Below are 17,119 nucleotides of genomic sequence, written 5' to 3' on the forward strand. Positions count from 1 at the left end.
ACATGTGCTCTTCTCCTCTGTTGTTGCTTGTTCTAGCTGTTGTACTTATAGTGGGAGGCTCTCCGTGTCGCTGCAACTGCAATTTTTGTCATGTCCATCGGGATATTTCCCACACTATAAGCTTGACTGCGCTGCCACAACGTTCAACGCTGATTTGTTGTGTCTTACCATTGATCGTGGCCGATGCGAGGGTTTTGTTGAGGTTCGTCCTCGCCATCGCCGGCCGCAATATCTGAGTCGCTAAGTGATAGGCCACGTCTAAAGCGCGAGACACATGGCGCGATCTGTAGTACGGCGCGTCGTGTGCGACTTGCCGCATGCGGCGATTCGGGACACATGGTACGAATGAGCGAGCGGCGGCCCAGAACCGGCGCCCCTGCGTGGAAGTTCAGAATGCTGCGTAACTTCGAACAGAAAGTGAAAGCAACCGTATTTGCACAGCTATCTTGTTTGAAACAAACGACGACAATATAAACACGTCTATGCGAGCACTGTAGACGTGTTTCCGCAAGGCCGCGTTAGCACTATCGGATCCGTTGACAGCCGCCGATGGCCAAGAGCCGGCAGGCATAGCTCGCTGGGCCATCGAATCCGACACCGGTTGCGCTTGTGACACGATCGATTGCAGCTCGTATAACGAAGCGCCTATGTTAGTCGGCACAACGTCTACACAGTTATGTCAGGCTTAAATTGCAGCACATTTGATTTCATTGGCGCCGACAGAAGCGAACGAGCATGCCAAGCGAGCTTGCGATCGCTGGGAGACGATGTAGGCCTAGCTCGCCGGCCGTCTATCCGAGGCCGAGGGTCCTTGCGATGCGTCCGTAGCTCGTAATAAAGCGCCTAAATTCGTCAGCACAATCAACGCCTGAACATTTATGTTTCTCTTAAGTGAAAATACGGTTAGTTTTCCCGGTGCCATTAGTAGCGATGAGTAAACAGGCCAGTCAGGCGAGCCGCTTCGTATACAGACGATTGCTCGCGCGTCTGCGCTTACCGCGTGCGAGTAGAAATCACGCCAACGATTTACTATTTCGCACAACGTTTTATAACTCGCCCTCTTTCGAGGTCACTTTATTCTAGAAGTTATTTCGTGTCAGAAACAAATTGTAGCTCATTTATATGCCGCCGTCAGCGGCGAAAGAGGCCCGCGTTTCGACCAGGGAGAAAAAAACAAAAAAAAAAAAACAGACGTGATCGGAGCGGCGAGGCGCCCGCTCGCCGGCCCCGCCCCGCCGCGTCTACCACGTGGCCATGACGTTCACGCTACCGGCGCTGTCACTGGCTGCGGTCGTCCGACGACGACCGCACGTCAAGTTTCATCCTAGACTCCAGCGCTCGTTTCTCCCCTGGCGGAACGATTTCACCTCCAACGGGGGTAAGTTTCCGCCGCCGCTTACCTTCACGATCGCGCCCGCGTTCAGTTCGCGCTGCGGGCGAAACGTTTCTTGTTTGCGACGGCGCCTCTTCGGATGACCGGAAATTATTATTGTGTTGTTAACTGTCACGACAGCAATGTAAACATGAAAGGGTTGATGCCACTAGTCAAATTCTGCCGATTCACAAGAAAATGGTACGAAAAAAGCAGACGACAGACATGGATTACTGCGGTGCGCCGAGCGAAGTAAGCAACTGGCAAGCGAAGCGAGCTCGTTCATTGATCACTCCTAACTGTATGACGGTTTTTATATGTAACCCACATGAATTTAAGAATTACTCGGTACATAATCCTTTTATTCATATAAAAACGTTCAGTTGTTCGACGAGCGCTTGTCCTGTCTTCTTTCTCGTGTTTCGTTTGTGTGTGCGCTGCCCAAGAATGGAAACCACTTTTGTTGTATGCGCTAGCAGTGGCTGAAGTTCACGCGAGCCTAGGAATTGAATATGTGCACGATGCATTGAACATGACCGGAGTTCATTCCCGCTTCACCACTGCACCGATCGATCGAGTTACTGGACGATACACGCCCGCGTCTTGGTCGCGCCAGCATTGCTGAAGCGGGAATGATTACTAATACTTTCAACTTCCGCCTCTTGAGCACTGTTAAAAAATGGCCAAGCTGTCTACATTGCTGCCTCTATTCCATATTGTAGGGGACGTACTAGTTGAAGTTGTGTGGGCATGTCGTACTTGTGCTATGCAGTGATATATATATATATTTTGTTTATTTCCGCACAGTGTCAATGGAAATCCGTTGTCGCCATCAGAGCACGGATTTGTAGCAAACATATTGTGAGAAACTGCAAAAATGACTTTAGCTCGTATGTGCCGTATGCATGTGCTACATCGTATGTGCTGACGATTTTTCCGGCGGCACATACGATGTCGTTTCCAATTACCTGCTCAGCGTGACTTAAAGGGACACTAAAGGTTACCAGAAACTCAAGTTAAAGTGGTAGAGCAATCTTCTAGAACGTCTAAGGCGTCAATTTAATCGCGAACAGAGCTTTAGTAACCGAGAAATTGAGGTAAATGCATGACACGATTTGAGACACCCCAGCGACATTCCGGTACTAGCCCGATGACGAAAGGACTCCTCATAATTTGTGTTACTAATACTCAACTACTCGTATTAAAAATATCATTTCATTCGATTATAAGACGAAAAAAAATGCTACTTGTCTACGTCTATTCGACTCTAAGAAAAAATAACATTTTGACGTTACCCTTCAGTAATATGGGTGTTCGAAAGGTTTCGTTTTCGCTCGACTCTGCGCGCTCGACTCCAGGCCCCGTACACTCTCAAGTTCAACAAATGGCCACAGAGGGCGAAAAAATCGACCGCGCGCTGCTGCTAACAAAACCAGCATAGTAATGTCACTTCGGGATGCTTACGTTAGTTTGAACATTTTCCGCTGGAGGCGCCGTAATAAGCGCAATTTTTTTTGCAAACTTTCTCCTACAATTACCGAAGCACGTTTATTACACGAAAAAGAGGGCGAAATTATCATTGCTAATTTAATATTGTATTCTTTGTAAGTAAGTTCATTGTTTCTTTGTCATTATAAACGCAAATAGCGTTCAGCATCATCGATCTTTCACGTGACCTCTGGCCTGGATTTAAAATTTTTACCGGTATTTTCGAGTGCGTGGCGGCACGGATTCATTCGTTCGTGCGCTCAGGTTGGTTGCTTCGTTTTCGCTAAAACTAGTTTATTGCGCTTCGATGTCACGCGTTATTTAACCTGGGGTGAAGTGACGTGTTTGCAAGCGGACATGTAAGCCCGAAAGTTGGGTATCGGTCGTGAGCCATTCGGAACACGTCTGCATCGAAACGGGAGCTGGATTCTGGTGCGGCTGACAACGGCAATAACGGTGAGTCGTTTAACACCGCTGCTTGAATCGTTATATAATATTCGTCTCATTAACTTACAGGCGGAGACAAGTTAACGAACTAGATCCTGCACAGCATATGGCAGTCGGGATCCTCCGTTGCTGTTTCTAAATAAACCGTTACTTGCGAGGCTGTCGTTATACACACACAATCGGGAAAGAAAGAGCGATATCGGAACGCGCGCCTCATTTTTCATCTTATTGTAGCCGTGGCCATAGGTGACTGGGTAGCCTTAACAATATACATATAAAACTTATTTTCGAGTCCGCCGGCAATTTTTTTCGTCCACAAAATCGAATAATCCTTTGGTAAAATGATGTGAAAGTACAGAATTTAATGTATTAAACAGTTGCAAGCGTGATAATTCACTCATATTTCGTACTTGTTGGTTCCAAATGTTCTTGCTGTTCAGTTTGGTTTACCGTAGGGCATTTATTTTTGCAGTAGTGCAGCAGTGCATCACGTTCGTGCAGAAAAATAATGCATCAGTTCTAATAGCTTCATGACTTTCATGTATTTGCTTGTGGAACCAGCAGTGTGATCTCTTCCAGTGTATAAATGAACGCACAAATGTTCTCATTTGTGATATTAATAATACTTAAACTGTTTACATGCATTGTATAGTTAGGCAGGCATAAATTTATGGACAATAGCAATATTTATTTAACGTGCTGTTTAAGCGCCCTAGAACAGACAGGGTATATTTGCATGTGTTCTGTAGTCGCAAACCATTACAATATATATGTCACACCTTTTTGCATTTCATATTGCAAAATTGTGCTTTTTTCAATTTCTGATTCAGTCAAAATTTCTGTTCCAGACATGCAGTAATGAGGATGGCACCAGCATAAAGCAACACGCTCCACACTCTAAACAGAAGCTGCTGCCTACTACAACAAGGCCATTGTGTGGACATTGGCTGCTACTACAAGGTAAACAACATGTGGTTCAGAAATAAGTATGCCTGATATATGCTGTATTGTCTTGCTAGTCTTGAAATACAAGTCATTTGTTTGCAGCAGAAATGAATGTTTGCTCATGTTTATGGTTCAGTATAATTGGTTCGAACATAAAAGAAAACACACATGACTTTGGCTAATCTGTGCTGTATCTCATGTGTCACCGTTCTGCCCCAACAGAGTCCATGCCAAGCATACCTTGGTCATCACAGGAGCTCCTATCCACACCAACAGAAAGGGGCTGGAGCTGAATTTGCAAGGCTTTTACACCACGAACAAAGAAGCGCATGCAGAAGAATTTACATGAGATATCAAGTCTGCAGAGCACTGTGTCAAGACTGAAAAGAGCTTCAGCCACCATTCCACCAGCGCGGACAAATTGGCTGAGTCATCCAGGTAACTCAAAAAGGACTTTATGGAAATTCTTCGTCTTCAGATGCGCCTGCAACTTCTGATCAAGCACGGATGATGCTGGCCAAAAGAGTTCCATTAGTTTGCCCTTAATCAGCTTCCTGGCCATGTCAATTCCATTTGTGCCAAGTGTAATTTTTTTTCTATAAATGCAAGCTTTTTCATTGCCCATTCTCGTTAGAGATCATTCATCCTCATCCAAACATAAAGGTCAACCGATTCTTCGCTGATACTTAATACCAGTCACTGTCTAGTAGCATAACATATCTGTAGCAGTACCTTTTAGTGCATGTTGTCATGCACAATTCCTCTCCTGAAATAGCTGATGCAACATCGACATGTTTCTTGCATTAACCTACGCACTGTTTGCTATGCACCATTTTACTTTTCTTGATGTTTTTGGCCTTCAATGCTTGCAGAGCAGGGTGGCTTCTCTCTTGAATGCAAGCTTTCTCATTTTCCATATTCCTAGTCTTGTTGATGGTTGCTCTTCTTCCTCGATAGCCTGGGTCTTTGCGCAAGCTACACTGAATGATAGATTGCAGAATCTGGTTTTGCTGCCCCACTTGGTTGTGGTCGCCGTGTTACATTTCTCGGATGTGGGGGCCTGCTCAGTTACATTGGTAAGCAGTCTCTCGAGGTAAGCATTTGCTCCTGCAGTCCGCACAGCGACATAGACTCCCAGTGTACACACACCATAACTGGTGCTCCCCGTTCATTTTTTCCTTCTGCAGCCATGGGCAAATTGTGCTTGTGGCCTACCTTGGCCATGATTTGCTCAAAACTGAGACCAGCATATGTGCTTACATGGTTCAAAGTGTATGAAGTTGATAGCCGTACGGGGGGAAATGCCTGCGAAAATGGCTGCCAAAGGTGATGCCCACGAAAGCGACTTGTCCATATTGAGACAAAGTGGGACGCCAAATGTGAGCCACACATTAGTGGCCCTCGACAGAAAAGAAACATGCAGGTTGGAAAGGAGTTAACGCTAAAATGCCGGATAGTCCATTTCGCTGTGTTGGTTGTGGCAGCAAATGCCTGCATCACCTGATTTCTTCGCAATGGAAGTTGCTCATCTTCAACGGCTACTGTCGTTTCAAACAGGTGCGACGCTCTGTCCAATCTGTTTGTACTGCTGTTTGTCGCTCGTTACCAGACCAGAACATGTGACGAAGGCAAGCATTATGCCTGTAAGTAGGTGGCTGAATGAATCCTAAGAGACCCGTGTATGTGAATGCTCACTGTTGCCATATGGTTTGTAGCCAATGTATAATGTATTCTCTGAACACTATGTTATGAATGATTGCCGTTTATTTTTGCTGTTATCTCACTTGGTTACGGTCGCCGTATTATGCTTATTGGATGTGGGGGCCTGGTCAGTTGCATTGGAAAACAGTCTCTCGAGGTAAGCATTTGCTCCTGCAGTCCGCACAGCGACATAGACTCCCAATTTACACACCATGATTCGTGCTCCCCGTTCAGCCTTTCCTGCTGCAGCCATGTGCAAATTGTGCCTGCGGCCTTTCTCAGTCGCAATTAAGCACGAACGGAGACAAGCATACGTGCTTACATGGTCCAACATGTTTGAAGTTCATAGCCACATGGGTGGAAAGGCCCGCATAAATGGCTGCCAAAGGTGATGCCCACGAAAGCGACTTGTCCATATTGAGACAAAGTGGGACGCCAAATGTGAGCCACACATTAGTGGCCCTCGACAGAAAAGAAACATGCAGGTTGGAAAGGAGTTAACGCTAAAATGGCGGATAGTCCATTTCGCTGTGTTGGTTGTGGCAGCAGATGCCTGCATCACCCGATTTCTTCGCAATGGAAGTTGCTCATCTTCAACGGCAACTGTCGGTTCAAACAGGTGCGACGCTCTGTCCAATCTGTTTGTACTGCTGTTTGTCGCTCGTTACCAGACCACCACATGCGACGAAGGCAAGCATTATGCCTGTAAGTAGGCGGCTGAATGTATCCTAAGAGACCCGTCTATGTGAATGCTCACTGTTGCCATATGGTTTGTAGCCAATGTATAACGTATTCTCTGAACACTATGTGGTGAATGATTGCCGTTTATTTTTACTGTTCTCACTTGGTTACGGTCGCTGTGTTATGCTTATCGGATGTGGCGGCCTGGTCAGTTGCACTGGAAAGCAGTTTCTCGAAGTAAGCATTTGCTCCTACAATCTGCACAGCGACATATTTAGACTCCCAATTTACACACCGTGATTCGTGCTCCCCGTTCACGTTCAGCCTTTCCTGCTGCAGCCATGGGCAAATTGTGCCTGTTGCCTTTCTCGGCCGCGATTAAGCACGAACGGAGAGCGGCATACGTGCTTACATGGTCCGACGTGTGTGAAGTTGGGTGCAAAGGCCCGCAAAAGTGGCTGATGAAGGTGATGCCCACGAAAGCGACTTGTCCATATTGAGACAATGTGGGACACCAAGTGCGAGCCACACATTAGCGGCCTCCGAAAGAAAAGTAACGTGCAGGTTGGAAAGGAGTTAAGGCTAAAATGCCGGGTAGTCCATGTCGCTGTGTTGGCTGCGGCAGCAGATGCCTGGTTCACCCGATTGTTTCGCAGTGCAAGTTGCTCATCTTTAACGGCGACTGCCGCTGCAAACAGGCGGGACACTGACCAATCTGCATGAGCCGCTGGTTGTCGCTCGTTACTAGACCGCCATGTGTGACGACGACGGTGAGCCGTTTACGAGCTCGCGTCAAAGATTCCAGTGTATCTCGACATACAAATTTTATTTGTGCTATTGCACGAGAATGTACATACACTGCTTGTCTTCTGCCAATAAAGTCGCACGTTCTGTTCACTCACTTGTGGCTTGTTTGTATGGGCGTCAGTAGAGGCTCTTTGGTCTCCTGGCAATTAGAACGCACCGGCTACGCGGCAGCCGAGGCGAGTACGGCGCGTACGAGCGGATACAAGCGAGCGTACACGACCGGCAAAAAGCGGCCATATTGAATAATGCTCTAAAAAAAAAAATTCGCATTTCCGCTTCCTGTTTTAGCAGCGTTATCTGGCGTCCACCTAGGTAAGTTCCATGCGCTGCCGCTGCTTATTTTCGAATCACTGCGGAAGGTACAGTTTCCCTTCTCTAAAGTTGTTCTTTATTCTATGTAAAGCCGCTGGCTGAGCCATTGCGAACGGCTGCGTAGACGACGCAGCAGACAGTTTGTCGTTATCCGCTTGTCTGTGCTGAAGTCTTGTGCAGTGGTTGTTTGGTCAACATTCTTCAGCAAAGACCGCTGAGGAAAACTCCCGGATAACAGCGTGATATTTCCCAGGGCAGCACGATGTCCTTGAACACCGCTCATGCACCGGGCGGCGTTCTCATCTTCAAAGGAGAGTTGTAAGTGTCCATTCCCCACATAGGCTACGTTTACATGAAACCAACGCGAGTGGGTCCAGTCACAAATCGGGCCGACGTAGCGTGAAGTGACCGCGTTTACTTAAACTCACTTCTCGTGAGTCTACAACGACGGCACGCAGCGTCGAGCCGAGACATCAATGCCTGCGGCTTCCGGTTATCGCAGCTCTCGGCAACAGTTGTATTTCATGATGCATTGCACTGTAGTGCTTATCATTGCCTTAATTAACATAATACCATTCCTGCTGCTGGCTCATAAATCGTGGCGTTTCAGTGGCTACACGCAAGTCTCGGCGGTAGTGAACCCGACCCGTCCGCGTTGATATGCACGCTGCAAACGTGTCGGGCTGGGTCTTAACCCATGCAGCGCGGTTGTCTCAGCCCGATCGGGCAACGTTTACACAAGCCCGACAGGTCGATTTGTGCCCGATAAGCTGATCGACCCGCTTCTGTCGGGCTTGTGTGTAGTAATCGTTTGTTTGGACAGTTGACTGCCACCTGGCGCGGTGAGACGGAATGTTGTCGGTAGCTGTATTGCAGTCCTTTCAAAACCGTCCCCGTGAACGTATCCGAAAGTATGTGTACCATCGCTACGCGAGTTAAACAAGCGGCATTCTAGGCCTCTGCTTTGGCAAGCTTAAAGTGTTTACCTTTTCGAACGGTAACGCACTTCGTAGGATTCACGCTGTACAGCCGAATTGCCACCCATTGCGTCACGCGGGAACTGACAGTGACCCTGATGTCAGCGCAGGAAAGCGAACTTCTAGATTTTTCCGTAGTGGAACAGCGCTCTCTGCACACGCCGAACTACCGGCGCTTTTTTCGTTTCTTTTCGTATGCGTTTCCATGCAACATAAGAACTTAGTCCCGTAGTGAAGGAAACCCGTGATGTTATTCGCGGAAAAGACCGGTGACTAGACGAATTTTGCGCTCGCGTGTGTGGAGTGGTTGCACCGTTCCTGCGTTACTACGGCGTTGCATTTTGCTCGCGATGTATGAATTGGAAGCAAGAATGAGGCCATGCTAGCAGTCTGGTCGGTTGACACGCTTACAAGTACGCGCGCGCACATTTTTGTGTAGTACGTGTGCTCGTCCACGGCCTACAAGTTATGAATACAACAGTGTGTTCTGGGACGTGAAATACCGTTCAATCAACAGATGCAGCAGTTCAAATCGTAGCGTCATTTGTTGACAAAGTTTGTTCGTATATTGTGGTGTTTACGCCTCTTGGTTAAAGAAGACAAAAAACAACAACCAAACTTTGGGAATGCGAAAACTCCGATGTGTACACGTTGTTGCATAGCAGAAATAAATTGTGGTTTTGCTTCTGCTTCCACGTGTCAGATGGAGTATGGATGAATACGATCATCGATCCATGTTAGCTAATCCCGTTAAATCATGCCTGGTTAAAAAGAAAGAAGGGGGGCACGCCTCGCTTTCCTCTTCATTATTTCCATCTGTTGCAGCACTTTCACTAATGAAAAAAAATCTGCTCAATACCTTGAAAAGTCAGAACCACTTGCCTCTGCCATATGGAGAACATGCAGTGCGTTGCGCCACAGTGCGGGAGCAAGCGAACGCGTCTCGCGTGTTCATTGCTGCAGCCGGCCTGCGAGTCGAGCCATGACAGGTTGTTAGTGGAGCTTTGCAAGGTCACATATGAATTGCTGCGTCATAAACTGTGTGAATAGCTAAAAGAACTGCCCACCTGAAACAAAGCTTCTCAGCTTTTTGACTCAACCATGCTTCAGAGACCAGCGGGGACACTTGATCGCAGTGTACGCCGTGTGAAACAAGTGATTGTGGGCATTTACAGAATGCATGCTGTCGCTAGTTCGCTGTGAATTTACACTCCACGCAAGTTAATAGATATTTTTACAGTGCAGACAAAACCGAATAGCAGCCGGCAAAGTGGTCATGTGTCTGCAGTCCACATTTCATAGGTGGAAAACCATCGTTGGACCCACCTTGCCCTTCGTATGCTCCTGTTGTTTTTCCACCGAGCTACTGCAAAACTGCATGTGTGTTGTTACGCATGGGCCAATGACTACCTATGGCTACCCTAGTGGAAATTGGCAAGTTGACAAGTGCCTAAAAAGGGGTAACAGTCAGTTTGGCAAAATGCAGGAAAAAAGTATGCTACGCACCATGCATACAAGCAGATTGCACAGTTTGTAAACTCGGAACAGTTAGTAAGGAGCCTCGGAAGCGTGGCACAATGCATCCGAGACCACGCGAACTTTAGCATTTATGTCACCACTACTGCTTAATCACACACTGATTTAAAGGGGTGCCAATACGAAGCATTGGATCACATTATATTGATTAAGCATTCATAAAGAAATCTTACTTTCATTGATTTCACTGTAACAGGTTAATTGTTAGAGTAGAAAATGTTGCTTAAGTATTATTTTTGGATTTCGAGTTGGACAACGATGGTGGGTAAGTCAATGTCGCATCACAAATTGCAAAGTACATTTTCGCATTCCTGCCATTGTGGTTCAGTAAAAGTTCTGAAGCTTTCTCTTCAGTTCACTCTCTGGCTCTTTTGGAGTAATACAGTGCAGCCCATTTTTACTGATCAAACATTCCATGATGTGACGGGGATCTGCTATGGGAATTTCCAGGCAGCGTCATCACCTGCGTTTCGTGTTTGTTTTTTCTGGCGTACCGAGCATCTTCTCGCAGTAATTGTGGCTCTCTTAGTATCGGAAGCTTGATGCGATCGAATAATGTAATACACATCGCAAATTATTTTTCTCTTTAATATCCCTTGAATCTTGAACACCAGATGGCGCAATCAGATGTGAAATGAAGGTCAGTGGAATGCCTTGCATTGGGTGCCCGCGAGAAAGTTAGAAATGAAGCTGTGCAGGGTGATATGGGCTGGACAAGTTTTGAAGGGAGGGAAGCTCAGAGTAAAATTGATTATGAAGAACGACTGAGGAATATGGAAGAAAGTAAATGGGCTGGGAGAGTGTTCACATATTTGTACAGAAAAAAACGTTGATTCACAGTGGAGGAAAAGAACTAGGAAGCTTACCAGCAAATATGCGACCGGTATGATGAGCAGCATGGCAACAAAGAAAGTCAAGTGGAAAGTCAGAGAGGCTGAAATAATCTCATGGGTGGCGGCAATGGAAAAGAAACCTGCCATGAGTAACTAAAGAGGAAAAAACGATCGGGAAAGAAACAATTTATGACGACTCAAAGGGAAGCTCAGTACTTTTCAAAGCGAGATCAGTATGCCTTAGAACATGCACCTATAAACCGAGATATAGGAAGGAAGAAGAAGCATGTGCTTGCTGCGGTAAACCCAGTGAAACAATCGAGCATGTTTTATGTATTAGAATGTGAAGATATCTGCCCAGCAGTTGATTTAGGCATCTAAGGCCTCCTTGAAGCCCTTGAATTCAATGAGAGCAGGGGAATGTAAACATGTCCGCAATAGGGAGTATAGTAAAAGACGATTGGAAGATTGGTGGAAGAAAAGTAGGTAAACGACAAACAACGGAGGCATACAAAAACAAAGGTTTTTGAATAGGAGTTCTGAAAGTTTAGTGATGAGAAATCTTTTTTAAAGTTTTAAAGTTTTTTTTAAATATAGGTAGGACATTAAGCAATATAATAACAAGAGCATGATGGCACAACCCACCGTCCCATTCCAAAGGGAATGCTGATAGCATCCATCCATCGACAGGCGCAACTTCACAATATTGCTTTTGCAGCAGTTTTCACCGTGTTTAGGAAGCCTGAGCGGCTCCTTTCCTTGTTTATTTAATATACTCTTCCCTAGCCAAAAAGCATTACAAAGGAGAGTGGTTACAGTCAGTACAAGTTGAAACAAACAAAAGAATGAAAAGGAAAGAGGTCTACAGTAAAATTTTTCATATTTTCCAGGAATTCAGCAATGTTAGCTAAGCAATTCATGAAATGTTTTGGTCAGCTTTGGTGGCTGTGCATGCAGGAAGGAAATTCCACTCTTCAGAAGTTCATGCTAAGGATGACCGAAGGAAAGCATCAGTTCTGAGTGATGGAATTCCAACGGTCCAGCCATGGTGACACATAATTGGGAGAAAAAATCGGTTGCTCAGTGATAAGATATGTGATGGAAAAGACAGAAATGACTATATACTAATAACTGTAAGTCGAGGCTAGACTTTGAGTGGCCTATGCTGGTAGCTTTTTTAATAGGATAAAGTCATCATCATCATCATCAGCCTGGTTATGCCCACTGCAGGCCAAAGGCCTCTCCCGTACTTCTCCAACTACCCCGGTTATGTACTAATTGTGGCCATGTTGTCCCTGCAAACTTCTTAATCTCATCCGCCCACCTAACTTTCTGCCGCCCTCTGCTACGCTTCCCTTCCCTTGGAAACCATTCCATAACTCTTAATGACCATCGGTTATCTTCCCTCCTCATTACGTGTCCTGCCCATGCCCATTTCTTTTTCTTGATTTCAACTAAGATATCATTAACTCGCGTTTGTTCCCTCACCCAATCTGCTCTTTTCTTATCCCTTAACGTTACACCTATCATTCTTCTTTCGATAGCTCGTTGTGTCGTCCTCAATTTAAGTAGAACCCTTTTCGTAAGCCTCCAGGTTTCTGCCCCGTACGTGAGTACTGGTAAGACACAGCGGTTATAAACTTTTCTCTTGAGGGATAATGGCAACCTGCTGTTCATGATCTGAGAATGCCTGCCAAACGCACCCCAGCCCATTCTAATTCTTCTGATTATTTCAGTCTCATGATCCGGATCCGCAGTCACTACCTGTCCTAAGTAGATGTATTCCCTTACCACTTCCAGTGCCTCACTACCTATTGTAAACTGCTGTTGCCTTCCGAGACTGTTAAACATTACTTTATCTTTCTGCAGATTAATTTTTAGACCCACCCTTCGGCTTTGCCTCTCCAGGTTAGTGAGCATGCATTGCAGTTGGTCCCCTGAGTTACTAAGCAAGGCAATATCATCAGCGAATCGCAAGTTACTAAGGTATTCTCCATTAACTCTTATCCCCAATTCTTCCCAATCTAGGTCTCTGAATACCTCCTGTAAACACGCTGTGAATAGCATTGGAGATAACGTATCTCCCAGCCGGACGCCTTTCTTTATTGAGATTTTGTTGCTTTCTTTATGGAGGATTACGGTGGCTGTGGAGCTGCTATAGCTATCTTTCAGTATTCTTACATAGGGGTTGTCTACACCCTGATTCCGCAATGCCTCCATGACTGCTGAGGTTTCGACTGAATCAAACGCTTTCTCGTAATCAATGAAAGCTATATATAAAGGTTGGTTGTATTCCGCACATTTTTCTATCACCTGATTGATAGTGTGAATATGGTCTATTGTTGAGTAGCCTTTACGGAATCCTGCCTGGTCCTTTGGTTGATGGAAGTCTAAGGTGTTCCTGATTCTATTTGCAATTACCTTAGTAAATACTTTGTAGGCAACGGACAGTAAACTGATCGGTCTATAATTTTTCAAGCCTTTGGCGTCCCCTTTCTTATGGATTAGGATTATGTTAGCGTTTTTCCAAGATTCCGGTACGCTCGAAGTCCTGAGGCATTGCGTATACAGGGTGGCCAGTTTCTCTAGAACAATCTGTCCACCATCCTTCAACAAATCTGCTGTTACCTGATCCTCCCCAGCTGCCTTCCCCCTTTGCATAGCTCCCAAGGCTTTCTTTACTTCTTCCGGTGTTACCTGTGGGATTTCGAATTCCTCTAGGCTATTCTCTCTTCCATTATCGTCGTGGGTGCCACTGGTACTGTATAAATCTCTATAGAACTCCTCAGCCACTTGAACGATCTCATCCATATTAGTAACGATATTGCCGGCTTTGTCTCTTAACGCACACATCTGATTCTTGCCTATTCCTAGTTTCTTCTTCACTGTTTTTAGGCTTCCTCCGTTCCTGAGAGCCTGTTCAATTCTATCCATATTATAGTTCCTGATGTCCGCTGTCTTACGCTTGTTGATTAACTTAGAAAGTTCTGCCAGTTCTACTCTAGCTGTAGGATTAGAGGCTTTCATACATTGGCGTTTCTTGATCAGATCTTTCGTCTCCTGTGATAGCTTACTGGTATCCTGTCTAACGGAGTTACCACCGACTTCTATTACACACTCCTTAATGATGCCCACAATATTGTCGTTCATTGCTTCAACACTAAGGTCCTCTTCCTGAGTCAAAGCCGAATATCTGTTCTGTAGCTTGATCTGGAATTCCTCTATTTTCCCTCTTACCGCTAACTCATTGGTTGACTTCTTATGTACCAGTTGCTTCCGTGAGGCGAGTCTAGCAGTGCTATTGGAGGAATTAGAGGGCAGTAAATGGGATATAATAGGGCTCAGTGAAGTTAGGAGGCCAAAAGAAGCATATACAGTGCTAAAAAGCGGGCGCGTCCTGTGCTACCGGGGCTTAGCGGAGAGACGAGAACTAGGAGTCGGATTCCTGATTAATAAGAACATAGCTGGTAACGTACAGGAATTCTATAGCATTAACGAGAGGGTGGCAGGTCTTGTTGTGAAACTTAATAAGCGGTACAAAATGAAGGTTATACAGGTATATGCCCCTACATCCAGTCATGATGACCAGGAAATCGAAAGCTTCTATGAAGACGTGGAATCGGCGATGGGTAAAGTCAAAACAAAATACAGTATACTGATGGGCGATTTCAATGCCAAGGTAGGCAGAAGCAGGCTGGAGACAAGGCAGTGGGGGAATATGACATAGGCACTAGGAAGAGCAGGGGAGAGTTATTAGTAGAGTTTGCGGAACAGAATAATATGCGGATAATGAATGCCTTCTTCCGCAAGCGAGATAGCCGAAAGTGGACGTGGAGGAGCCCGAACGGTAAGACTAGAAATGAATAGACTTCATACTGTGCGCTAACCCTGGCATCATACAAGATGCGGACGTGCTCAGCAAGGTGCGCTGCAGTGACCATAGGATGGTAAGAACTCGAATTAGCCTAAACCTGAGGAGGATAAAGTGAGCAGAGTTAAATATTTTTTATTGAATATGTTAAGTTTTCTTGGGTTTGTGCCAAACTGATGCAGTGCATTCAAGTTTTGAACCTAAATGAATAACGATATGTAAAGCAAACATTTTGACAACAAGATATTATGTGAAAGGGTCTTCTGAAGGTACTCCAGAGCTTTCTTTTTTTTTTTAGCATTGTTACTAACACAGATAATGAGAGCTCTCCAAAAGAGCTTGGTTGAAATTTGAATGTCTAAGTATTTGTAGCAAAACAATGTTTCTAAAAGGACGTTATTAGGGTAACAAACTAGCTATCCATAAATTGGGATCTAGCTATGTGCATTGATTTACATTTAATGTTGTTTATTTCTAGGCAGACTGTTATGCACCAATTAAATATCAGTAATAGGTCAGATTCAAAATAACTTCACCTGTGTGGCCTATTTTGCAAGGAATTAGTCAACAAAAATGCATGTGAGATGAAACACAGTAGGTAAATTAATAATATTTACATCATCTGTACAATACTGCTGCAGCCAGATGTCTCGTATTGGTCTGCCTCCTCTTTCTGCACTTTCAAATGAAAGCGAGTCATGTGGGAAATTTAATTCTCGCGCTGTGTTCCTGCTCAAATCCAACAATTGACATTTGCGGCCAGTCATTCTGTGTTGGCCAAAGACATTTTTCCATAAACTGCGCACTCAATACCAAAACTCGGCAAGTTATTTTTGTGTGTGTGTGTGTCAGCACTCCATCCATAGAGGGTCTTCATATTTATGAAAGTTCATTAGGACAACCGTTGGGCGCAAGTAAAACAGTTCAAGGGCTTATGGGTGAACAGGGCGGGGGGGCAAGGTTCAAAGTGCGTGGCAATACTAAGTTGCTGTGCAGAATCTCATATGCTTTGTATATTTCTACATCTCCAGTGCACAAGCTCCCACTCATGACTTTCTTTGCTATATTGTTGCAAACTGACTAGTGTTCTTCTACAAAAAAAAAAATGATGGTAAGAAACTAGGGCCAGGGCAACGTAATTGTCTTATTCCAATTCTTTTTTTTTTTCATGCTTTGTAAGTGGTTTTGAGCGTTGCATTGACCATATTATCACCAATGTCGGCCAGTTGTGGGCACTGGGTAACAAAGCATTAGCATGGAGTGAATGGATTTGCTACATTATATCAGCCTAAATTTGTTTCTTCTATTGTTGTTGACAGGCAAACATTTGCCATGGCACAGTTGTGGACTCAATATTTCGGGTGTACAAGATGACTGCCCAAAGTGTGCACAATATCGGCATAACCAATGTATGTGATCTATGACAAATAGCTTTTCACACCCTGTGCTGGTAAAACAACTCAGCTCTCAGTGCCCATTCACCTTTGAGGGAACGGAAGGAAAAGAAAGCATTGTTGCCGGCCAAAGTTTTTCCACAGCAGGCGAGGGACTTCGTTGGCTCCACAGGCATGGTATTTGCGTGGATTGCTCCTCATTGACTCATTCAGAAGGACCACACCTTGTAATGTGGTAGTGATGGCTTGCAATAGAACATGTGCCATTTATTCTTCCTTTAGAAGTTCAGAAATATGGGGCACTAGCAAAGTTGTTGTGCTGTTTCTATAGAAGAGTATGTAAAGGACATATTTATTTATTTATTTTTATTTTGTTCATTACGTACTGCAGACCAATCTGGTCCAAGCAGGACGGGCAATACAATTAACAGAATATCTGTTTCACACAAAAGGAGAACAACAACAAGAAAAAAAAACATGATAGTACCAGAGGAAAAAAAAACACAAAAAGACATGATCATCTAGTCGTATAGTGCGTGATAAGGTTCTGTTAGGTTATTCCAGTCGGACACAAAATGCAGAAAAAAGGAAAACTTATAAATGTCTGTTCTTGCTAAGTAAGGGGTTAGAGAGTGTGTTTGTTAATGTTGCATAGGTCTTGTGGCCAAAGGGGAAAGAAACTGTGTCTGATCAATAGCCATTTTACCGTTAAGAAGTAAGTTTTAAAAATTCAAACGCTATTTTTTTCTTCTCGA

General features: G+C 44.9%; 1 protein-coding gene and 1 long non-coding RNA gene across 2 annotated transcripts in view; both read left to right on the forward strand.

The window, feature by feature from the left end:
• The first annotated feature begins 2,827 nt into the window (after positions 1–2,827).
• On the forward strand, positions 2,828–5,424 carry LOC129383613 (uncharacterized). The gene is made up of 3 exons (XR_008611480.2): positions 2,828–3,316; positions 4,156–4,267; positions 4,475–5,424. It is a non-coding gene; the product is annotated as an uncharacterized lncRNA (long non-coding RNA).
• A 2,421-nt stretch (positions 5,425–7,845) lies between these two features.
• Positions 7,846–17,119, forward strand: part of LOC126526663 (WW domain-binding protein 2-like) — a 97,280-nt gene continuing 88,006 nt past the window's right edge. The window contains exon 1 of the mRNA XM_050174527.2: positions 7,846–8,071. Coding sequence (XP_050030484.1) covers positions 8,016–8,071 — 56 coding nt within the window. The 5' untranslated portion in view covers positions 7,846–8,015. The remainder of the gene's footprint in view (positions 8,072–17,119) is intronic.

The sequence above is a fragment of the Dermacentor andersoni genome, chromosome 8 (assembly GCF_023375885.2).
Source record: "Dermacentor andersoni chromosome 8, qqDerAnde1_hic_scaffold, whole genome shotgun sequence".
In the NCBI taxonomy this organism is placed as follows: domain Eukaryota; kingdom Metazoa; phylum Arthropoda; class Arachnida; order Ixodida; family Ixodidae; genus Dermacentor; species Dermacentor andersoni.